The 25756-nt window shown below is 39.1% G+C and overlaps 1 protein-coding gene and 2 long non-coding RNA genes across 3 annotated transcripts in view; 1 reads left to right on the forward strand and 2 right to left on the reverse strand.

The window, feature by feature from the left end:
- LOC117282592 overlaps window positions 1-4244 on the reverse strand; it is a 74426-nt gene extending 70182 nt beyond the window's left edge. The window contains exon 1 of the long non-coding RNA XR_004513388.1: window positions 4195-4244. This is a non-coding gene — a long non-coding RNA (uncharacterized LOC117282592). The remainder of the gene's footprint in view (window positions 1-4194) is intronic.
- LOC117282593 overlaps window positions 1-11771 on the forward strand; it is a 28103-nt gene extending 16332 nt beyond the window's left edge. Inside the window, exons 2-3 of the long non-coding RNA XR_004513389.1 lie at window positions 8840-8913; window positions 11554-11771. This is a non-coding gene — a long non-coding RNA (uncharacterized LOC117282593). The remainder of the gene's footprint in view (window positions 1-8839; window positions 8914-11553) is intronic.
- A 6798-nt stretch (window positions 11772-18569) lies between these two features.
- On the reverse strand, window positions 18570-19100 carry LOC111867956 (uncharacterized serine-rich protein C1E8.05-like). The gene has a single exon (XM_023858202.1). It carries the CDS (start codon window positions 19098-19100, stop codon window positions 18570-18572), a length of 531 nt encoding a protein of 176 aa, XP_023713970.1.
- Window positions 19101-25756: the final 6656 nt, after the last annotated feature.

Below are 25756 nucleotides of genomic sequence, written 5' to 3' on the forward strand. Positions count from 1 at the left end.
CCCCATCTTTCCTCTTCCTCTCTCTCTTTCTTTCCCAGATCTCTGTGTCTCTTTCTCCGTCTTTTTCTCCTCCTTCATTAATATATATATATTCCCTTGGCACTACAGCCCCAGTGGGCCTAGGCCTACCTCCATGAACTCCGTTCACTTCGGTTTTTCTAGATCTTACACATACAGTAGGACTCCTTGGGCGAGTGATCAGCTCGTCGCAAGGCCTCTACCTGTAGACAAACAGAGAAACGCACACAAACATCCATGCCCTCAGTAGGATTCGAACCCACGATCCCGGTTTCCAAGGAGCGAAGACAGTGCATGCCTTAGACCGCTCGGCTACCGTGACCTGCATATATATACATACATACTTCTATAAGGCTAGAACGTACATTTATATATATATACATACTATAATTGAAGCTAATTATTTTTAAATGAACGGAGGATGTCCCATTTACAACAGGCACAAGGTATGAAGAAGTAAAGTAGTTTAGTGTGATGGTGACTCACTCACTGGTAAAGGATGACGGCTGAATTTCTGAGACACACGTGTTACGGAAGTTTAGTTATAGGGAATATTTATCACGTATACCGAAAAACTGATTTAATTTTCCGTATGAAAATGGAGAAACCTTAATTTTGAAGACAGAAATAAATATAAATAGGATTTAAAATCAGTTCCTATTACAGAGAAATCAGTGCAACTGCATTGCACAGATCGATAGCTTAGTGTTCAGCTGAATGATCTCTGTTTATTCTGTGAATCGTATAAAATATAAAAATACGATATGCTGGCAACACTCAGAGTTTTATTTAAATATTAAAACACGTGGTACATATAGTAACTAATGTCTTTTAACAATTTAAGTCTAAATTATTGTTATGCACAATGTATGTTTCAAAATTCTTTCCATTTTTCTATGTATACATTAATAATTTTCGTATGACTGTCAGAATGAAAAACTATTATTTACTTAAATAGCATTAACTGATTAGTCTTTGCAATGACACATAGCACGTTTTATGTGAGGTAGGGACTGAAATTTTAAATATTACTATCATTAGGCTTCGGGGCGGTAGAATGTTAATTTTATATTCATAAAATGATAAGACAATGTACACCAAGATAGAACTTTTCTGCTCCTGGCCTAAGTTTGGTACTAGCTCTGCCAAGGAGCTCAACGAATTGTAATTACTCATTTTATCCTGTTCCCTGAAGAAGGAAACAAAACCAATTTCTGAGACGCTCTAGTTTATAAAAACTGAGGCATTTGGCAATGTCAGATACATCAAAGAGTGGAGTTAGTGTGCTATTGTTTTATTTAAATCCCTCATTTCTTCGCACGAACCCTGGCACAAACTATAGGATGATTCCATAGACGTGCCAGAATATCGACATTTTCGATGTTTGCTATATTTTCTAAATGACGCACTGGATCAGAGTGGATGGATACGGTATAGGTGTGGCTGTTCTCTTAACTGCCATGCGATATTACTACGCTAAAACAGAACACGATCTGCGCTTCATTCTTGAAACACACATTTCAAAATACAGAGAGAAATCCTGGAAGCAAGTTCTCAGAATTTAAGGGTGGGACATGCACTGTGTATGAGAGGCATTCATAGTTTCATGTACGTCACTGAAGTTCACGTGAAGATTATTACTGATTATTAGGATATTTACCGACGCTGTTTCGATTATACACATTATGTAGCGAAGAATGAGACCGTAAGACAAGCTTAAATAATAAATATTTATGGGCTTGGGGAAATTTGTAATTCGTATTTTAAGGTACCGTTCCTTCATTTTCTGGACAGACTAAGGAAACCCATAAATTATTTTGGAGGGTTACTCGTAGCTTAACAAGTCTGGTGCTCACGGTGTCTTTGTAATTGTCTCGAATACTGTAAGGCATATAGAAAATCAGTTCCGTTTGACAGAAAATTCTCTTTATTTATCCACACGACTTCTTTTTCCTAAACATTTTTTCGCTCGATAAATATCTTGTATGTTTTGTTTTAGATGCTGACAGATCATCACGTAAATTTTCCTGTATTTTCGACCGATCTTACAGAAGTTAATGTGAATCGGTAATGAAAACACTTTCTCGAGTTTTTATATGAGAACAGACAGAGAGATATGATGAAGTTAACAGAATTTCTGCAAAGTTTCATTGCGATTTCGAAAAAAAAACTTCAATCAAGACAACTGACAACCTGGTTGATATTCACACTGAGTATCCCAGGTAAGGACGTAAAATGTAACCTCTAACCCAGTGTGTTCTTGAAGTGTACATATTTGACCTGGAATTATGATTGAAATCAGTAAGGAACAATCAAATAAAACAAAATTTACAGTATTATTTTATATGAGAAATGCTAGTTCATTTCACTCCAAACATCTGGCTGGCAATGTAGCTTCAGGTACTACGTTATTTTTTAATAAAAAGCAAAAAGTAAAAAAGTAAAGCTATCCCTCTACCACGTTGTGAAGGCCCATAGGATTGTGAGATGTTGAGGTCCCACATTATCTCGACAATAGGCTTAAAGATGGCGGTAAGGTTGCCAGCCTTAAGCGCCGGCCGCGCTTTACTCCCCAGGAAAATATTTTAATTAATTCCTGCTACTCATTTCTGTTAGAGGCTGAGTCAACGCCAGGGCCATAGTGCGGCTGGAAGGATTAGGTCAATTGAAAAAATCTAATGACCTCATCGGGATTTGAACCCGCGATAATAATTAGTTAAAAGAAATAATTATAAATTTCTATGGGAAACGTTTGGTGTGGCTGATGTAAGAATTCAGTCTAATAAGATGCTGTATTTTTTTTGTTTATTTATTGTAAAAAATGTTGGGTGATCTTTGTGAGAATCAGGAACAATCTGGAAAATTGTAGTGTCATTGAAAACGGACACGTGCCTACATAATTATCTAATAAATTAACTGCAATCTATATGGTCCCCTTTGAAAATTTTGGATCGCTCACTTAGTCAAGAAAATTCGCAGTCTTTTATGGAACCAGAACGATCATTACAATGTTCACAAAACCAAACTCCCTGCAGGAAATTATTCTTTGTCAGTAAAGTTAACCAATTCCAGCTAATTTACCGAAGATACTTCTTTCTTATTAGGTTTCAATCTAATCCTATATCTCCCAAAAATTGATATTTCCTGGCCAGAATGTTTGACTAATTCATTCATTCATTCATTCATTCATCTGTAATCTGTCAAGACGACAGGTCCACAGTCTCTTCCAAAACAGTTCCTCTACTTGATGCGATCTAGAGCTTTCTCCTTCAAATGAAAATACCCTCTTGTCCCCAAGGTCATCCAGCATCTTCTTATGTCTTCTTCCTCGTCTTCTGGTCACTTCTATCCGCCCCTCTATCTTTCCTTCAATAACTCCTATTAGAAGGCAGTTACCGCGTAAGATATGACCAATCCAATTAGCCTCCCGGTTTCTTATTTTTAGTAGGATATTCCTCTGCTCACTGACTCTAATTAACACTTCTTCATTTCTCACATAATCGGTCCAACTGATCTTCTCCATCCTTTTCCAACACCACATTTCGAAGCCATGTTCCAACCATCTCACCATATTTCATTTAACTGTTGCAGCATTAGTCCCATTTGGGTAAGAATAACAAATTTCGAGGCTCCTTACGAAAAGAAACATTTGTTGGAATATAACTGAATATAAGTTTCATAAGAGCGGCCTAATAAGTTGGACTGATCTGACTGGAAGAACCTCCGACAATTCCGCCTGAATGCACGATCATAGAAGTTGTACTGCACGCGTCATACACACAGTTTTATCACAGTAAGTTCCAGAGAGCTTAGTTCTATTGAAAGTAACTATATTACCTTTTATTTTTAATAGAACACAAGTGACATAAAATTTCAACCATTTTTCAAGGTTATCAGCTTCAATGGGGCGAATTAAAAATTACGAAATATTTGTGCCTAGAGGAAACACCCTGTATATTATCTCAGGTATTAATTCGTGTAAAATTGTCATTCTCCTCTGCTAAGCATCACTCCATGGAGGCTTATAGAGGAAGACATTATCTCTAATAAGTCTAAACTCACATATCAGAGTACCTGTTGACAAATAAATGGTTACGAAATTATCTGCCTCTTATGGAACCCAAAGTCAATTTTTCCGGAGTATCAAATAACTTAATCAATCTATGAGACACGTACCTTTAGTTTATACTCTGTTATTTCAAGGCAGATTAAGGTGTGGGCTGTTGGGTGATCGCCACTATTGAACCCAAATAACTACCAGTCTGGCTGTTATGCAGACAGCGTAACAGCACGGCTTGCCTCGACGCGTAGAAGCCATTCAGGCGCATTTCATCGATCCAAGCCGACTTGGCGTGGCCAGTACTTGAGAATAAATTTTCCCCGCTAAAACATCAGTTCATCTTCAGGAGTCTTGTAGAATGCCCGCAGGTGGTAAATATTTTGGGAATTGAGGAGGCATATGCGTAGTATATCTGACGCTCCTGCCATATATACTTTACTATAAGAATGGACAAATTAAATTGTGGTTTTCGGAGTTGTGTTTTTGAAAATTACCAGAGACAGATCAATATTACTTCACCATAAATTTGTGTGATGTATATTCTGAGGGAAGGAGACAATATGGTAGAGCTAGGTGTAGATAGGATAATATTAATGGATCCTAGAGAAACTGGATGGAAGGTTGCGTATTGAACTCAAGGGACTGAAAGCTGACCCATGCCAACCCGGTAATGAAACTTAGGGAGAATTACTTGATTAGCTCAGAAATTGTTTACTTCTCATGAAAACTCTATTCCATGAAGTCAATTATCCGTAAATAAAATCTAATTTTGTTCATATATATTACGTGACACCAAATATATTTCCAGAATAAATTATATAAAGGAGGCTTGGGGAGGCTCATCATATGCGTACATGGGGTAACACTGTTATGCAGCTATACGCACATTTTCAAATTTCTAATATAAATTTCTACCAAAGCCTGACAAACTTTTAGGAATTACAAGTAGCGACAGATATAATAAGCCAAGATATGAACCGAGTACCTTAAAGACAAAAATCAGACGCAGATTATATTATCTACTCATGTAGTGCCAAGGTCAAGAATGGTGAGTTATATTTCCACTCCTCCATATATCTTCACGGCATAGTTTAGTAGTCCTAATTTAGTGTCCGGAGGAATATTACTTAATCTAGAATTCATCAGTAATCTTCTCACCTGTCTTCTCTTCCACAGCCGTCGAATAGAATAATAATAAAGCATGTAAGATTACTTAAATTATGAGAGACGATATTACAGGGACCTCCAACACATAAAATTACTTGTCGAAAGACCCATTAGAAGAGACAGATTATTGGTCTTGAACATTGCATGAAGCAGGAAGTCTTATGTAATGAATAACTCTCATGCATGTGCCTTGTTATTACAAGTATTGCCATTCACAGTGGCCTTGAGGTCTGAGGCATGAACCGTCTTCTCCCGCTTAACACTGGGGTAGTGGTTTCGAATTCCACTCGAGGCATGGATGTTTGAGCTTTACGAGGGGCTGATCCTCTGCCGAGAGATTCCTACCGGTTGTCTGTTAGATTCAGAAACTGTGAAACAGGGTAAAAGGTTCATCTCGGACAGTAGCGTCTACACAGCAGAGTAGATATAGGTATTACCGGCTGACAGTGTACAGAGTGGCATTTGCCTTCACATGCTTACTCATTAAAATGACATTTCAATCATTTCTGTAATTTAACCATAAATTAACGTTGGTCACTGGATGTACTGTGCGACGGCTATGGAAGTTGCCACGGTCACCAAGAGATATTTGCTGTGTAACTATTTTTAATGATGAGCAACTGGTATCGCTGCTTCTATTCGGGAAATCTCGGGATCGAATCTCGACTTGCTTCCAATTACCGCGTCTGATACTGTGGTCACCTGGATCAGGACATGGCTCTGATATCCGGAAGGTTAGAAGAAAAATTTGGAAGGAAAACATTGCCTCCATCTTCAGGGTTCAACCTCAAAGTTGAATCGAATTGTAGGATAATCGGTGAATAACGAATTGGAAAGTACGTGGAAGGAAGCCATTTTAGATTGATTTGAGGTACTTCCCCCCAAATTTTCCTGGAGGAACTGAGTAAAACCAATATATCCTTAGGACTTACCAGTCTCTGCACCGAGGGTTGAAAGCGGAAGCTTCCAAACACGCGGCAGGAGAAGTAACCGGTTGTGACGTTTAATGCGTGTCGAGTAGGTAAGGATTAGAAAGGAAGGTGTGTTGCGTTTCAAATTAAAATCCTGGCTTGGGCGTGGAAAAGCTAAGGGAAAATATGAAAAGCTTCAGTCAGAGAAGCAGGTACACGAGTCGAAATTTGAACCAGGCACTTCTGGAAAAGCTCTTAATGACATCGCTGCACATCACGCTCGGCCTTACAGAGGCGAACCGAACTTAGAATGAACAAAATTAATCTCAGCCATCCTTAGGCAACTACTTCGCCTAAAATTCAAACGAAAATCCAAGAGATCAATATGTTTATAATTTAAAATAAACAATTTTATAACTCGAGTGACATGCATGTGTCTATACCAACACCGAACCACATTTCAAAATTCCTGTCTATGACCTAATACTTAATTGCTCATAGATATCGATATCTATCTATCTATCTATCTATCTATCTATCTATCTATCTATCTATCTATCTATCTATCTATCTATGGCTCTACAGCCCATGTGGAACTTGGTCGCTTTTTCAGTTTCTTAATCTATACAAAGTCGGTAGGACTCCTTTCACGGGGGATCAGCTCGTGGCACGGCTGTTACCTACACACAGAACAACACAAATACAGAATAAATGCACATAGATATTCATGCTTCGAGGGGGATATGAACCCGCGATCTCAACGTCCGAGCGGGCGAAAACGGTTCATGCCTTAGACGGGTCGGCCACTGTGATCGGTCCCAAAGCTAATATACTATATGGTCTATTTAGCTCACACGAGCACATTGTTATTACTTCAAATTTCAAACGAAAATCTTTATTATTTTTTTACATCCATCGTCCTAAAAATATTAATTACTGTGCATCAACAGACTTTTTTATTATTATAATTTCAAAATTCACTACTATATTCAAGGCCTGAGGGAGGTGATACAAATTTGGGGCCCCACCCCACTCTGAAAGTCATACAGATGTATGAGTATCATTAATAAATATTTTGAAAATCAGATCTATCAAACGAATATCTCTGAAAAGTCAAGAAGAAGAAGAAGAAGAAGTAAAAAATGTAATGAAATTGAATTCAAACATTTTTGATTATTAATTATAATTTGTTAAATTAGATAGGAGTAGGTTTGCCCCCGCCCCAGGACAGGGGATTGGCCAAAATGATCCCCTTTTATACAGACCAAACTATATTCGTAATTTTGTAAATTAAACACGACGACGGTGTCCCAGGCATATTATATATAAATATAAATTTGTTAATTTAAAAATATCTCCAAATTTATGAAGAGCAGATTGACTGTAGTACGGCTTGATCGAAAGAACATGTTAGTCTAGCGGTAATGCTCGGGAGATGCTCGTTTCGAATCCCGGCCGGGATACCAACTATTCTGAATGAGGTTTTCATGGAGTTTCTCAGTAACTCCTGGCAAATGCCAGGATAGTACCTCAATTAAGCCACTGAGACTTCCTTTCAAATACTTTCCACTTAACCATTCATCAATGATTCTACCATTTGACACTGTATACAGTATCGCCAAGATAGTGGAAGGCTCATAAAATAAACCACAAACAAGAAGTTCTGGGAAGAATTTACTTTCATTGCACTTGGAATTGAGTTTTTGATAAGACAAGAAAGAGAAAATAGTATGTACGCGAATGACGTAAATAAAACAATACAATTTGAAAGGCTTCAGTGTTGGTATTACTGGAAGGGAAGGACCCATGAAGCACGCCACTGAGAAGGTCTCAGGTCATAGAATATATATACGAAGTTTTATGTCGACTGGTTCCGACTGTCAAGTAGTATTAGACTTATTAACTCAACAGTTTCACAGGCTGCAATGTTGGTATTACTGATGGGCGGCATTTATGAAGTATGCCATTGAGATGGTCATAGATGGCATGTTATATATGCCAAGTTCCTTAAAGATCGATTTCGGCGTTGGAAAGTTGTTAGGGGTGTACACATTTAGACACACAATAAGGTGATCTCATAAGCCTACTTGTATCTTTTTTTTAGAACGAGGAAAGTGGGCTAAAATGACAGCAAGAAAAACAAAAAGAACTGACATGGCCAATGGGCCACACTAAATGAGAGACGTCAGTTTACGTGAGCTGCTTATTTAGGTCATCACGTTTCATATAACTATAAATTGTACAAAAATGTAGGTCTGTATGAAAACCAGTCTTCTGTCCCTCTCTGACTGACGCGATGGTTCAAGGGGTTGGTTCAAGGTAGTACCACTTGCCTCCCCCACCCTCTTAGTTTTACTCCCCCAGACCATGCCGCCACGTCACGCTACGTCACGCGACGCATTGTTGCCCTCCCCTTATCCCCTCCTCCTTTGCCAACAGCTGAGTTGGACACGTGCTTCTCAATAGTGCAGTCACCCTCAACATGGATGCGTCACGTGTCTTTCACAAAGACAGTGATTAAAAAAGCAACGCCTCTTGTCAAATGCAGGCTAGAGCAAATTAAAATGTAATTCTGCATGGGGGAGGAATATATTCCCTTCTGCTTATGATAAAGTTATTCCAAGTGTTGTTAAAATAGGGCGATTTGCAAATCCGTTCCCACAGGATTTCTTCTTCTTTTCAGGGATGTTACAATATGGATGTGGTCTTTAAAGGCGCAGGAGGCTTTTACCCTGGAAGCTAGGGATCGAATCTGAGGTACAGTGTTTTCTTAACAGGTATATATGTATATATATATATATACACACACATTCAATGAAATAAAAATCTTAGTACTTTTGTGTAAAGACTATGTGAATGAAGTTTTTTGCCTTGTATTCCTTTTTTTAGGTCCATGGTTTAGGCCGGGGTGAGACTGAGTCTCCTTGGTACGTCGGCCACTAACTGACCTACTGGACCAGACCCGGATGATAGATTATGAATTTGAAGCAGTCGGTGGAATTAGAATTGGCAGGGGAAACCGAAGTACTCGGAGAAAACCTGTTCCAGTGCCACTTTGTCCACCACAAATTCCACATGACCCGGGACGACGCGGTGGGAAGCAGGCGACTAACCGCCTGAGTTCTCGCACGGCCTACATGATTGAAAGTGAATTCCAAATAGTTTATAGGTTCAAACCTCTACTCGGAGATGCATGAGAGTTGAGACAGACAGGTATTTCAAATTCACTCGTGATACAAATAACTGAATTTATTGAGGACTGTTTTCTTACTATTGGAAATTGATTTAATTAGCGTACACGCTATGTATATGCTCATTATCATTTAATCATCAAGATTTTAGTGTGAAAACATGAAGGGAAAAGACAATTTGAGAGATAAAACTTCAGATAGCGGGATACTATTAAAATTATTACAAGTAAGTTGGGTGTGAATATATGGATTTATCACTCACGCTCCGCATATGGTACAATGGCGAGGTCTTACGGATAGGACAATGAATTTTTGGTTTCTACAAATGGTAGACAGTCCCTACTTCATTCCACCAAATTCTCTATCATAATCAACCGGGGCATGCTACAATAGGCCAATCAGTGTCCGCCGCGCCGAGTGGATCCAGTTGGACTCCACCGCCCACTAAGCGAATTAAAAAAGAAATTCGACAGTCTCTTGATTAGCTAAGCTACTATAAGATTATCAAGAAAGGCTCTGCTTCATGGAACTTGTGATTTAATTCATGAGAAAAATAGTATAGAAATGGGACTGATCAGATTCGAAAAAATTCAGTTAACAGAGTTAGTTATAGATTAAGTGATTAATTAGATAAAATCGTTTGTTGAGGTATAACATTTTGAAAGAAAATCTTTCGCGACTGTGCCAAAATTGGCAGATTTTGAGGACAATACCTTCTACTGGTGTTGCAATTCAAAATTATTTCTATCAGGCCTACTCGTATTCGTGGGTATGAGCAGAAATTCTTTACTATGTAATTGATTACACAAGAAGGCTGATTTTGCCCTGCATTTTGGTGACGAGACAGTAACATATAATTAGTTTTCTCTACAAGTAGAAACAGAGAAAACTAAGTATATGCTGCTGTCTCGTCACCAAAATGCAGGGCAAAATCATGACATAAAGATAGGAAACAGATGTTTTGAAAATGTGGCACAGCTCAGAATTTGGGAACAACGATAACAGATCGAAACCTGATTCAGGAGGAAATTAAGACGAGATTGAACACGGGTAATGCTTGCTACCATTCAGTCAAGAACCTATTGTCTTCTCGTCTGCTGTCCAGAAACATAAAAATTAGAATATAAAAAACTATAATTTTGTCTGTGGTTCTGTATGGGTGTGAAACTTGGTCTCTGACATTAAGGGAGGAACATAGACTGAGGGTGTTTGAGAACAGGGTGTTGAGGCGAATATTTGGACCGAAGAGAGATGAAGTGACAGGAGGTTGGAGAAAACTGCATACAGGGAAGATTCACAGCTTGTACTCTTCTCCAAATATAATTAGAATAATGAAGTCAATGAGGATGAGGGGGGCAGGGCATGTAGCACAAATGGGGGAGACGAGAAATGTGTATAGGATATTGGTGGGAAAGGCAGAAGGAAAGAGACCACAGGGAAGACCAAGGCGTAGATGGGTGGACAATATTAGAATGGATCTTAGAGAGATAGGATGGGATGGGATGGATTGGATAGATCTGGCTCAGGATAGAAACCAGTGGCGGGCTCTTGCGAACACGGTAATGAACCTTCTGGTTCCATAATATGCTGGGGAATTCTTGAGTAGCTGCAAAATTTGCGGCTTCTCCAGAACGGTTCAGCTCCATGAGTAAGTATGTAAGTAAGTAGGGCTGGTGCATAATAATGACTGCCTAATCTAACATATATGGAAATGCCTCTCCGTACGTCTACTTCTCAAAAGAGGGAGCACGCGGTAGCGTAGTTAGTTGAGGCACTATGCTAGAAACCGGAAGGTCGCGGGTTCGAGTCCCGATGAGGTCGATTTTTCAACTGACCTAATACTTCCAGGCGCACTATGGCCCTAGGTTCGACTCAGCCTCTAACAAAAATAACTACCAGGAATCTTCCTGGAGGGTAAAGGGCGGCCGGCGCGTAAGGCTGACAACCTTGCCGCCATCTGTGAGCCGATTGTCTAGATCATGTGGGACCCTCAACGTCTCACAACCCTACGGGCCTTCACGGCCTGTTACAGGGATAGCTTTACCTTTACTTCTGAAAGAAAGGGTGTAAATAAAGTAATGCACAAGGAAGTTGGGCAAATGAAAGCGAAGGAAATTATATCAGAAGTGAAGTACATAACTCCATTGACACAAATGTCTTCACACGTGGGTAAGAAATGTTCGTATGTTTCGGTTTATGTTCCCAGAATGTCTTTCTATTGGATGACGACACAACCTATAAGGGAGAAGTTGGTTTCGAGACTCATCTCTTCTAAAGTCTGGACCCGCCCCTGCGTTGCCTAGCAGCCACATCACGTCTCGTAACTACCCCTCTCCTCTGCAAGAACACGTCAGACTGCATCACGTATTCAATTATAAAGAAGATTCGCCAAGGGAGATTATCGTAATTTTGTAAAGGGGTGGCTAGAGACACGAACAGTCATCTCGTGGTAAGAGTGTACAAGTTATAACGTACACTGCAGGTAAATGTGTTTACTGGTTTTCAATACTCTTCATAAGACCTACAAGAAAAACCGACTTTGTGAATTATCAGTGTTATTTATATATATTAAATAATATGTTACTGATAATGATAGCGTTTGTGGTCAGAGTTCCTAGCTACAGATCAATAAGTCCCGGGTTCTATTCCCGGCGCTACCAGATTTTCTGAGAAATAGTGAGTCTGGAACAGGGTTCACTCAGCCTTGTGAGGATAACTGAGGAGCTATTTCAAGGAAATAGCGGCTCCGGTCTAGAAAACCGAGATTAACGGCTGTGGGGATATTTTGCCCTGACCACGCCACACCCTCTTTCAGCTAAAGTTGGCACAAACTTCGCCGACAAGCGGCAGTCGCTCGGTCGGTATACTTCGCTTGCCGACTACAGACCATGGAGTTTGATTTTGGTTTTGTTTTATTACTGATAATATTAAAGACTGCATTCTTCATTGTAATTTAATGTCTCGAGAGAGTGTGGATATATACAGAAAGGCGAAATTCCAAGAAAAAATGGTTGAAACGTGAAGTATACTTCAACCAGAGCAATTAATTAATTACATTGTAGCAGAACGCGAAGGTTCAGAACCGCAAAAAAAAGAACATCCACACTGGACACGACTCTCCTCCTTTCACCATCACAACATATTTCATGAAATCCATTTGAACCCTTCAAAGCACAGCGGTCAGTATAGGCCGAAGAGAGATGATGTGACAGGAGGGTAGAGAAAACCGAGGAGCTTTATAATTGCACTTCTCGCCAAGTATAATTAGATTGATCAAGTCATGGAGAATGAGATGGGGAGGACATAGAGAACAAATGGGGAGAAGAGGACTGCATATAGGATATTGGTGGGGAAACCAGAAGGAAAGTGACTACTAGGAAGAACAAGACGTAGGTGTGTCGATAATATTAAAATGGATCTTAGATATGAAGGGATGGTATGGACTTGAGCGTTCCGGCTCAGGATAGGGACTGGTGGAGGGCGCTTGTGTACACGGTAATGAACCTTCGGGTTCCACAGTATGCTGGGAAGTTCTTGAGTAGCTGTAGAATTTAGGTCTTCTCAAGAAGGGCTCAACTCCATGAACTAGTGAGTCTGCATTTTATCCACACAATGTGTTTGTAGGCCTATGTTTTGTATGATTCTTACAATAAACAATGATTATTTCCTTAAGCAACACTGAGTGTTCGATAATTCATATCTTTTTTTGTATTCTGCGAGGTGGGAACCAAATATTTTCAGAAGAAATTCAGGCTACAGATGTTCAATGTTATCCTCTTTTCTCCCCCTTTGAAACTGGATATTACCCTTTCAAAGTTCTGTGATAATTCCTAGTTTCAAACGAATTTAGAGGGAACTATACTTAAGAAATCAATGCTAGGAATTCTGTAGTTTACATTCTTCACCTCAGCTTAGTTAAAGTTCACTAAGTAAACCAAGCAGTTTAAACAGCATCATTAAATAACTAAGATACAAATATAGGGCCGCGCCATAGCTCAAGCGGTTAGTCGCTGGCTTCCCACCGCGGCGGCCCGGGTTCGATCCCGGGTCTGGTCAAGTGGGATTTGTGGTTGACAAAGTGGCACTGGGGCGGGTTTTCTCCGAGTAATTCGGTTTCCCCTACCAATCTTCATTCCACCAAATTCTCCACCATCATAATCACACGGGGCAGGCTACAGTAGGCAAAACATAGGCCGCCGTGCCGAGTGGACCCAGTTGGACTCCACCCCCCACTAAGCGAATAAAAAAAAACAAGATACAAATATCAGCCTACTGGGGGAATTAACTTTGAATGTCTGTTTAGACCTGTATTTACTACGTGTCTGATACTAGCCTTGGTCGGGCTGCCGTTTGCCTCAATGCTCAATGCAATAAAATGCCGGAGTAGTAGTCTGGAGCAGTTGATGGCCAGTTGCTTCTAGCTCCTTACCTAACGCAGTTTATGGGTCACCTTCCTATAAATGTAGTTGGAATAGTGCCTTTAAATGCCATGATTTAAAAATCAAACAAACTCCGGGAGTGATAACCTTATCCATTTGACTATCCTTTAGTTAATGATGAATTCATCGACCGATTTGGGCTGTGTCAAAAGCAGAAATTAATGGATGTTACTCGTATTTAAAAATGGCTCAAGATAATACCATCCATTCGCTTGAATTCTACACATTCCTTATTTCTCATGAGAATTCCTAGAAGTTGAAAATTAGGAGATTCGAATTCAGTACTGGTACATGTGGAAATTTTGTTGGATAAATCTCACTGGTGCAAATTTTTTCCCTCAGCATTACTTTGGCTTTCCATTTGAAGATCATTATTGCACGAAAGCTCCAAACTCATATAGCGACGTCTTTTTCATCAGGAGCTGCTGCAACAGGCCCACCGAACTTCACAGTTGAGTGTGTAAGATTTCTGTTTCGTATTCAGGAGGTCTGGGTTTCGAATATTGGCCAAAGACTACTATCTGATTAAAGTTTGTTATTTATCTCCTCAGTCCCTACAGGAAAATGTCGGCATAGCGCCTAAAATTCCTTATAAATCCTTTTCGGTTCATTGTTCATTAATCGTCTTACCATTTTAAGTATACAGTCAGCGTTAGGGGCAGCGTCATTAAACAATCATCATCATTATCGGCAGAACAGCCGTTTTTCAACCATAACCTTCCTTAGAAGATCATGGTAGATTGAATCCGGCTTTCACTTCTTTGGATTTCGCAGCAAAAAGTATTTTTACAGAGGAAGGTCGTCAGCTTGGCGTGCAACCCCCAACCTGCAGGGCCAGGTCCCTGTATTTATGTCCCCCAGTGACACGGTGGCCCAGTTATACCCCCGGCACCGTCAGGTTCGCTCTTCGTAGCTTTCTGCTACTTGCAGGCCTACTGTGGAAGTATTCTAGCTCGCATCAGGACTGTGGGTTTCATTAAATAAACGAAAATAAATACAAAGAATAGGTACATTTGAGCCCGAGAGCCAAAGAACTCAAAAAGCCTTACGGAGTTACTACCATAAGAAGCGATATTGAGCCCCTTGTAGAAATGTAGTTGTGCAAAACAAAAGAAAATCACAAATGGCGGAGAAGCAGCGTTTTGTTTTGACTGTACTGTATTTTTGGCGTTTTAATCTGAATATCAATGGTAAGCAGTCACGAACATCGGTCTGGGCTGCATGGCGTTGGATCATGACGCATCGGCAGTCGCCGTGAAACTCCGAGTTCAATTATTTCAGAGTCTAAAGAAGAACGTTCGAGTAATTCGACTGAACTGGCATTAAAGGGGACCTTTATTCCACTAGAATATTACAACATGAATCCTGTTGTTCACTAAAGAAGTAATGAGAAATTAGCTGTCCGATTTCATAAAATGACTTATCGAGATTCACAAAGTTTTGTTCGTGCAGAAGTCATGTTTACATTTGTCAAAACTGAATTATATCAGCAAAAATTTACATATAATCTCGTGAAAAGTTAGAATCCTCGTGCGGTTTTTCTACAAAGATCACGAATTAAACATACATAACACATGATATGCCCAAAAATCTGTCCGTATATTAACGTAAAAGATAAATTTGTCCCTGTGCTTACCAAATTAAACACTAAACCATGAAGGCGTGTGGAGAATTTGCTGTATAGACTCACATTTTATTGACCTCGGCAATAGCTGGAAGTGAGTGGTCACCTTCACGCCCCTGCCGCTTTACCCCCGGGGAAAGATCCCACGGTACCAATTTAATAGGGGACTGGGTGGGCCCCAGAGCCGGTCGCGATGATTTGGAGAAGAGAAAATTCTTGATTCTATCGGGACTCGAACTCCGACCCCTCAGTCATCTAGCTCATAGCCAGTTGCTATACCGACTACGCTACCGCGGCTCCTTTTTCGATACAGTTAATTTTCAAAAAGAAAATAAGGGAATATACGTTCTGACTCACTGTGGTATGATTGGCTTTGTAAAAATGAGTCCGTACGTGTTACAAGAGAATTAGAGTATCAACAAATTAAAATCAAGTCAAATGAGGCACATGAAGACAAAAACACATGAAAATGTATGTAGTCTACATAAGTAAAACATTATGCATTTATAATACTATAATTAGTGCTAAGAATATGTTTAACGGTAAGATGATTATATTTGTTGGTTGACTCTGCAATAATCGTATCATTATGAATACATCTCATATTATTGCTGAATTGATATAAATTTTCTCAATCCATAATTTTTTTCTCTTTACAGGTGTCTTTCATCTTGAGTCACGATCTGATGATGGCAATTCTCACGTCAGTCAAACGTCAACTTAAATTACATTCCAGTTGCGTGAAGAATATATTTAGATCCACCGAATGATTTGCAGCCAACTTTGCCAACTTGTTAATTATAAAAACACTTTTACGAGACGTCAAGGTCATCTACAAAAACAATAACTTTCGCCATTCTGTCATTACCGTTGCTATAGCAGAGCCAGTGCTAATGTGAGGAGAAGCGGAACTTTCTCTTGGATGCTCATTTTTGCACAAAATTTCCTTTAGAGAGCAGTAATGATACTGAGCTTAAGTATTCCTGAAGAAGGTTGTTTCTACCTGTCTCACTTGGTATCTCAATGGCTTTCATATCAGTAATGAGATAAAGATAATTTCTGACACTTGATGTACATGTGACCCACAGTCCTGGTGAGTATACTGAGGTAAGAAACACAACGACCTGTTAGTTTCGACCCAGAAAGGTCCCCAAATGTGTATTAAAACCGCAAAAGAATGAGCACAGATTTAATACCAGGACTTAACATTGGCAGAATCAGAAAGTTAAACACGTATATTACCACAGGCCATTGTGATCGGCATCACAAATATAATTATTTATAAAAATTAAAACAAAAATACAAAAATCCCATATTTTCGAAGTCTACATAACATCTGAATCTCAAATGGTAACCCTGTACTTAGAAAAACAACGTAGAATCCTGTGCATGTAACGCAGGATGGGCTCCAAGAATATACAAAACAACAGTTTAAAGACAACATTTGGTGGACAAGTCATGAAATCAACAATATATTTAAGTAGCGCAATAGACAGAGGAAAAGCAAAGCACGCAACGACTTGCTTGAAGAAATGATGTACTAACATGTTCATTACTGGAAAAGATCAGAATTTCCTCTCTTTCTTGATATAACCTCAAAATGAACTCACCTTACATGACTAGTCTCCCAGTGAACTTGTCATATTCCATGAATTTAACAAAATCGTTGTTTAATTAATACTTAATACACATGAAAATTTCACTGTTGAAAGTCAAGGCTTACGCTGACCAGCGTGTAACACTGCCAGATGCACAAAAGATTCTGAGTCAGCCTCAAGGATTCAGGCGGTGTGCGTTGGCAATACTGAGATCATGTTTTGACGTATAACATCACTGGGTCCTCGTAGAGATAGCGACAATACCTTGAATCCTTCTGGAGTGTCCTTGGGACTGTATTATGAAACACCACTTCAAGAGCAGTCCCATAATCCGCTTTGTCTCGACATTTATTTACACCCTCGTCGTAGTAGATCTTGCAGTTGTCCTCTATCTTAGCATAAAGAGAAATGTAACTTTTATTCTTCCTGCTGCGACTCCATGCTGTTACCAGCCATGCCTGTTAGAGCAAGAATTGGGGTAGAAGTTTTGATGGAATTCGATTTCTTAACCTCAACCTCATTTTTAATTAAACGGAATATCTGTGTGTTATTGATTTCGACGCTATAACTTCCTTAAATTTTAGCTACCATATGCTGTTATGTTAACAAGAGAAGGAACCATATTCCAGAAAAATAAGGCACTTCGTCCACCATCCAGTCCGAATTAGGACTCGGCCCGCTATCTGAAGGAAGGAGAAGTCGACTAATCATGCACTGCGCTGTTTGCATCCAGCTTCAGGCTTTTTTTTTTTTTGCGAGTATGTAGGCCAAAACTTTCTCCAAAACGCCCGTTTTTGATATCTCAGAAGATAGCATTCTTCCTCGTAAGCTGTTTTTAATGGAAATCAGTTTGTCTCTTCTACCAATATAACCTTACCGCCATATATGAGCCAATTATCTAGAAAATGTGGGAATCTCAACATCTCACAATCCTATGGGCCTTCATGGACTGTTACAAGGATACCTTTGCTTTACTTATCAACATAAAGATTGAGAATCCAACTGTTTCATATACGCTAATAAGATAAAAATGTATCTGTGCACAACTACAAGAAGACGTAGGGGTAGTGGAGGTTAAACTTCACTGCATTCTTAACCACAATATTTCTTGGAGGCATATAATCATCTGTACAATCCATTTGCTTAATCTTCGAGGATACAGTCACTGTACGTAAAGATTAGAAGACTGGCTCGTTCCCAGTGCCGGAGTTCGAACTCCGGCCTTTGACCCATAATCTAGTTACCATATTGACTGAGCAAACGGCTCCTACATATTATAGTGATTGTACTTTGATGTACACGTAAGTATGAACTGGCAGAAGTAACTGGAACGTGGCACTGCAACCTGTGAATCCGTCTTGCTCCTCGTGTTCACTGTTGGCCTTGATGTCTGTGCATGTGGATCATAAGGCACGCGGTGAATGCCAAGAGCGGACTATGTCTCCACCGACGCACTCAGCAACACCAACACTGCAGTGCAGCTGCAGGCGATCATGTGCTTGTTTATATTCGCTACTCATATTTGAAATAAAGCAGCAGTATACTCCAAGCTGTATGTCCTTCAAATGTTCCAATGTTTCGGTATAAATCTATTGCAGTACTGTACATCATGAAGATTACTACTACTTCTACTTCTTCTGCTGCTACTACTACTATCACCACCACTGCTAGTAGTGGTAATAGTAGTAATACCACCACCATCAGTACTGCTACTACTAACACTACTACTCTTACTACTACTACTGTTGCTGCTGTTGCATTGACTGCTACTGCAACTACCAATACAACCTTTATCACTACTACTATTACTACTAACACTACTACTCTTACTACTACTACTGTTGCTGCTGTTGCATTGACTGCTACTGCAACTACCAATACAACCTTTATCACTACTACTATTACTACTAACACTACTATTCCTACTACTGCTGCTGCTGTTGTCATGACTGCTACTGCAATTACCAATATCACCGTTATCACGAGTACTACTACTAACACTCCTACTTCTACTTCTACTACCACTACCACTACTACTACAACCACCACTAGTCAGAATCTCTTCTCTACCCCGCAAATTTTCCTTTTCCATTTTTGCCAGCTACTTTATCTCTTCACAAGTACTACCACGAACTGATCGAAGCATCGTCTTCAAAGCCACTTTACGTAAGTTTTGCCTATAAATTTTGTGTCTGACTCCATTTTCTATATTATTTTTCATTTCAACCATCCATTTTATGTTTACAGAAGTTGTCCGAAGGGACTGTATAAGATACTCTCAGGGTACGGTTCCTAGATCACAGATTTCCTCGTAACTGCAAGCGACCTCCTCTTACAGTAAATGCTGTAATCATAAAACTTTATGTTTGTATTTCGTGTGATTTTGATCACAGTTACTATTTTTCATACAAAATTAAATAAGAATATCGAATTACTTGACAGAAGTTCTTAGAAATGTTACCCGTGCCAGCAAATCTATAAATGTCTAAGAAGTACATATGTGGAAAAACATTTACGAAGTTTATTAAAATCCTGCCTTCCAAATCCTACATACACCGTCCCTGCTTTTCTCTTTTCAGCAGTATGCTTCGCTAACGTGATTCCTCATCGCTGTTCGGCGGTATAAACATATGACACCTACGAATGTAAATTACGACATACTAACGGCTAAATTAATTACGGATTAATTTTCCAAACATTCAAAAGTGGGACGTTTAAATAATATATTGAAAATATATGTTGCTACAGAATTTCATTCTCACCAGCTGTGTGGCTTCATGCGCTGCAGGCAACAACAAATCTGAAAATTAGTAACAAAACATCTCACCTACATATATAGTAGTCCTGTAGCAGTACGCAATTTGAGGCCTCTGGATATTATTATTATTATTATTATTACATTAAATTACTCTGCATGTGAGTAAAGCAATGGCGGCTAAGAATATTTGTAACATATTACAAGCAGATCCAAATTGAGATGGTTCGAAGGTGTATAGAAAAATTTACGAGAATAATAGTAAATGGTGAAGAAGTGGATACAAATGATAATAATAAAGAAGAATGAATATCTATTATGAAAAAAGGAAAGTTTCCCAGAAGATAGTAGAGCCAAGAAGAAAGTAAATTATCCTTTACCAGATCTTGTTAATGTGTTCCAGCAGACATGCGTACAAATAAATAGGACAAATTACAGTAAAGAAAGACTAAAATGGACGACGCAAGCAGAAGCATTATTCATAATATCCATCTTATGATAATCTGATACCTTCTTTAATTAGTAGCATATCCTGAAAGCTGGGAAAGTTCGTCAGCTTTGGAGACTTTTGATGCTTCGTGAATCATTTCCGAATGAAAGTCGAAATAGATAACTTCTTGTAAAAGAATGCATTATTCGTATGAGGAAGACTTTTGATACATTTGAGGTACTCATTTTAAAATATTTTAAGTAATTCCAAATAGTTATTTTGTGTAAACAAAACGTGACTTTGGGTCAGTTCAGAGTACAGTCCTGTGTTGCACATTAAACTATAATACTCGCTAAATCGTGTAAATTAAAATTCCTGGCGAAATAATTAATAGCATCTGCTTAATGGCCAAACACACGTTAATTTTCTAACGCTATGACAGAAGAACACGAAGGTTCAACACAGCTAATAAAAAGTTCGCTTTTGCTCTTTATAAAAGCTGAAGACGGAAATGCAGAGCAACAGAGCGGACGTCACAAATGATCTCTCGCATGAATCACAAATATTTGAAAACAAAGCATTAGAATATATTAGAAGCCAATAGAAATTTATATGCTGTAACAAAGAATATCGTTTTCGTTGGTTATTTAACGATGCTCTTAATATTGAAGCTGTATATCATCAATGAGAGGATGATTAATGAATGTGAAGCAATAGGTGGCATGAGATTTCGCAGGGGAAGGCAAAGTACCTGGAAAAAACCGCCCAATAGCACTTTATTCACCACATATCCTACATGACCTGACCAGGGATAGAAGCTAGCGACTAACCTCCTGAGCTACGGAGCGATCAGGAAATTCGTTATTTGCGTAGGTCACGAGTACGCCTATTCTTAGTAGTAGCACAGAACCCGTTGGTACTTCAAATCGTAACTGTTAAAAGAATAAACTTCGCGAAAAATGCCTGACCTCGGTAATTTTAAAATCTCTGAGAAAATAGCTACATTTACACCTAGACACTAAACTTCACAGAATAACAATATGGAAGGAGTGAGGGTATGTGACGTCACTCGCGAGACCGCAAAGTTTACGTGACCCCTACTTCCTGTTATGCCATCCACGTCACAGTATATGTATATATTGTTACATGTACACATATTGCTAGGCAAAATGTTGGTAAACGAGTTCCCGCGAAGACAAATTCTTGAAAAATAGCCCGTTGTTATGTCATGGAACAATAGAGGAGGCTGTGTTTTCTATGTCGTCCGCGCCAAGCAACAGTAGAACAACGGTGTTGTTTTAAGCAATGGAACTGTAAACACGTCTACCAAAATAGGTGTTTTCCGTGGTGTTTGTGCAGAGTGATTATAAGAGAAATGAACTGGATGACACTTCATTTCAGGAGAGTTATGAGTGAATAACAGCGGCAGAAGCACGAGGACAAACAAGTAAGGAGAGAACGTATTGGAACTGGGGGTATAGATATTACAAGAGGTCAGCATGTGAAGACTTCACGTGTGCTACATAGTACTGGAGTGTATGATGTAGGGAGACTTTTATATGTACTTCCTGTGTTACAAATAAGTGAAGACTAGTGGAAACAGACTAGATTAGTGCGGAGTGATTATACACTGTATAAAGCAGCAATAGTATATTAATTAATTGTAGTTAGTCACTCATACATATGAAAATATATTTGAGAAGGGGGCGAAGGAGGACATTACAAACACGATTTAAGAACACGTTCCAGTGCTTCCATTGTCGTTTTCGTAAATGCTTCATAAGCTTTAGTCTTTCGTACAGACAATGTAAGATACTGAAATGCACGAGGCTACGATAGGACGGATATATGATTAGGTAAGGGGAGAAAGGTAGTGCGTACATAATTTTAGTGGGAATCATTCTGCAAGATGTCCAATTTTAAGACCTAAAATTATACCCGAGGTTGGCATCATGCATCTGGTTTGGTGTCTCAAGATTATGTCCAATGGTTGATTTGGAATTAGCGGCGTGGAGCCTTTGGGACCGTCTGATACAATTTGTCTCTTATGTAGGTTCAAATGCTATAATAAGGAACCCAGATTTTTAAATGTGTATTTAAGGTGTCTCCACCTTAGCATGGTGAGGGGGTTTGAGTATGCCAAGGAGCCTGAGAGCTCTACCAGCGGTAGCGTAGCTACTGGCAGGGCCTCCCTTGCTGGACAGGTCAAAGGGTAGGCATCAGACGAAGAGAGACACCAAAAACCAAAAACTGATGCAGGAAGCAGCGTCATCAGCAGCGACTTGAAGCACAGAGCAAATGATGCTCGAGATGGTTCAAGTTCGTATAGCAACAGGCGTGACCAGAGTGGTTTGAACGGCTGTTGTACTGCGATGTGGAAAGCAAATGGAAAAACTACCACATTATCACTTTTCCTGGATAGTCTCTTTCCAAAAACAGAGATACCATGTATGCGAAGATAGAGGAGCGGATAGAAGTGACCAGAAGACGAGGAAGAAGACGTAAGAAGATGCTGGATGATCTTGGGGACAGAAGAGGATATTCTCATTTGAAGGAGAAAGCTCAAGATCGCATTCAGTGGAGGAACTGTTTTGGAAAAGACTGTGGACCTGTTCTCTGACAGATTACTGATGAATGAATGAATGAATGAATTACTATAAATATAAAAACTGACATATAAAATAACTCTTATCGAAATGATTTACATTGTATAAATGAAAAGAACAAAGAAATATTTTTCTCAGATTTCAAATTAAGGACAAAATATAATTTTGATAATTTTAGAAGAATGTCGTGTAATACGTCTAGTTCTTTAAGGATGTGTATACTTGTTCTTATCACAGTTTCCATAGAGAAATCTCTTGACTTTAGATTTTCCCGCAAATTTTCCATGATATCAGCTGTTACGCTGCGTAAATTGGACCCGTACTTTACCTCTCTGAGCTTTAATATAAAACCCGGTGAAGTACATACATTTTTATTCAACGTTTCCTTCTCCTGTGCTTTGTGTGGATTTAAGAATCTGCTTACGCTTTCTCTTGATATGAATTTTATAAATGGAGATCTTATTCACTTCCCAACTTCACATTTTTATTATATGCTCTGACGAAGTCTTGTGACTTCTTGAAGATGTCTTCACACTTTAGAATAATTTAGTAAATAACTGTCTAACTCGCTGATCACAGATGATATGCGGTCTCAGGCAGGAAATATCTTTCTCCACTAGAACACTGGAATCGTGGACACGATTTCCAGTCGAGACATGGGTGAATATCTGCGGGGTTTCTTTGCTTGTTTTTTCCTGCGTAAGTAACGTCCTGTCGATGGGCTAATCTCCAACTAAGTAGTCTAATAAACTGCCTATAGAATTCATAGTTTTCATATTGATTTTAAAAGTAGTGGAGTACAGAGGGAATAATCCGTCGATGGAAGAACAAGCCGACGAAGAATTACCCACTCCATGGATACAGCCTTCTTGAGATGATAATGTTCGCTCAGCTACTGAAGAGACTCCCCTACTTCATGGAACCAGAAATTTCGTTACCGTAGTCACAGCAGCTAGACACTGGACCTCAGCTTGAGTTTGCGAATGCAGTCAACAAACCTCCCACCCTGTTTCCTTAAGATCCATTTCGATATTAATCTCCACTTCGAACCTACGTCTTCCAAGACGTCTCCTTACTTAAGAATTCCGGGCCAAATTTTTGTCTTTGATTTGACAATAATAATACCCAGGAAGTGTGTTTCAGTTATATTTATGCAAGATTTGTTCCTGCAACCTGACGACAGCACATGAACATACATGTTACCCATTTTTTTTTGTTTATTTCTAGCCCAGCATCCTTAATAGAGCGGGACACCATGTCTCTTCACACAGTAAAATGTGATGTAGGGTTTGAGGTCCTAACAGCGGTAGTTACGAAGACTTATAGAATATAACGCCGTGTAGGCGTTGAAAATTATCCGACTTTTCGGAGGAATATGTCGCCTTCAGCTACAGGTCAGTAGAATTAGCCAAACAAGAAACCAGTATGAAGCAGATAGCAAGCAGGCTTTCAGGGGAATAAATGGAGTTATATCCAAGATAATATGTTGATAATCGTGCTCAGAGTTACTGAAGAAATTTCCATCCAAAAAGAAAATCTACTTAGCGGCTATCATAATATAACAGTTTAATACATTTTACTAATTAATGGAAAGTAATTGTTTAAATTTGACCATCGCATTTGCTTTTTCATGGTTTTCTTATAGTGTCTTTGGCACCACATAAACTTCTGTCTCTTGCTGAGTCATGACCTCCTCTATCGAGTGCATTTGTAAATTTGTATTCAGGCAAGACAAGGCTCCCAGAAATGGGACACGAAGCCATATCAATGCATCTGTCTCACAGCACAATACAGAAAAGGCGAGAGAATTATGTCCCGACCGAACATAGCTGTCAACACTTGCTTCTTACTTGGGAGATCCAGGGCTGATATTTAGAGCCCTGAACCAGCTATCCTAGTAGAATTTCGTGATTTTCCTTAGTCCCTCAAAACATTCCGGAACAGTGCCTCAAAGTAAGCCACGATCCCTTGCTTCCACGTTCTTACCAATGATATGCCTGTTTGTTTGCCTGCATATTTGAAAATTGAGAACGTTGGACGGGTTTTGATTAAAAATTTGAATTTGTGACATGTAGACCCATTTCTAGGCAACACCCGAAATACGTGTATGCAACAATAGAACCAGTGTCGCAAGAGGTGTTTTCTTTGTGTTTCCCGTATATCCATTACTAGGTAACGGCCCGCTAAACATGCATTCTTGACAACAGAAGACGGTGATGGACCAATAATAAAAATATGGAAACTTTGTGCAGTGCGGTAAGTACTGGGCCCTTCAAATTCATCAATCATCAATCACGCTATATATTCTGAGCTGCTGATAACGTCAGTCAACTAAAATATAAATAAAATATAAAATTAATACCCGAAGTGGGACTCTGTATTTTGTGTGCCTTCAGACAGCGGGCGCTTTAGACAAGGCAGTTATCAGGAAAGCCACGTGTGGCGATTACAGCAGATATTACAGATGTAACTGTAAAAATAAGATAAAATACTTCATAATTGAAATATCCAGGACCACTTCATTATGGCGTGCACTCAATGAAGAAAAAGAGGTTGGACTCCCTCACACTGTGTTCTATTGAAGAACCAACAGTGCTGATAAGAGCTGGACTACATGAAACCCGTTCCTCATCTGTTCGCCCTTAAAATCAAACCATGATTATTTTTATTAAAAGTGTGTTTCCTAAATGTAATGGATATTAATAACAAGAGTACTTTCGGCGAAGGCTATACACCATAATTCCTTGATCTGTATATGAAAGACGTACTTTGTACAAAGTAATTAATTTACAAATAGAATCTGCAGAGCCCAGCAACTGAGATGGAAAACACTGCTAAAGTAAGACACAAACAAAATGCAAATTTGAAACTTAATTCACTGTATTATATGTATCTTCTGAACATTGAAATTTCATAATTTCGTACTTTTAGTCCTGAAGCAAATTGAAATGTCTACT

Source organism: Cryptotermes secundus, unplaced genomic scaffold (genome assembly GCF_002891405.2).
Source record: "Cryptotermes secundus unplaced genomic scaffold, Csec_1.0 scaffold337, whole genome shotgun sequence".
Classification (NCBI taxonomy): Eukaryota; Metazoa; Arthropoda; class Insecta; order Blattodea; family Kalotermitidae; genus Cryptotermes; species Cryptotermes secundus.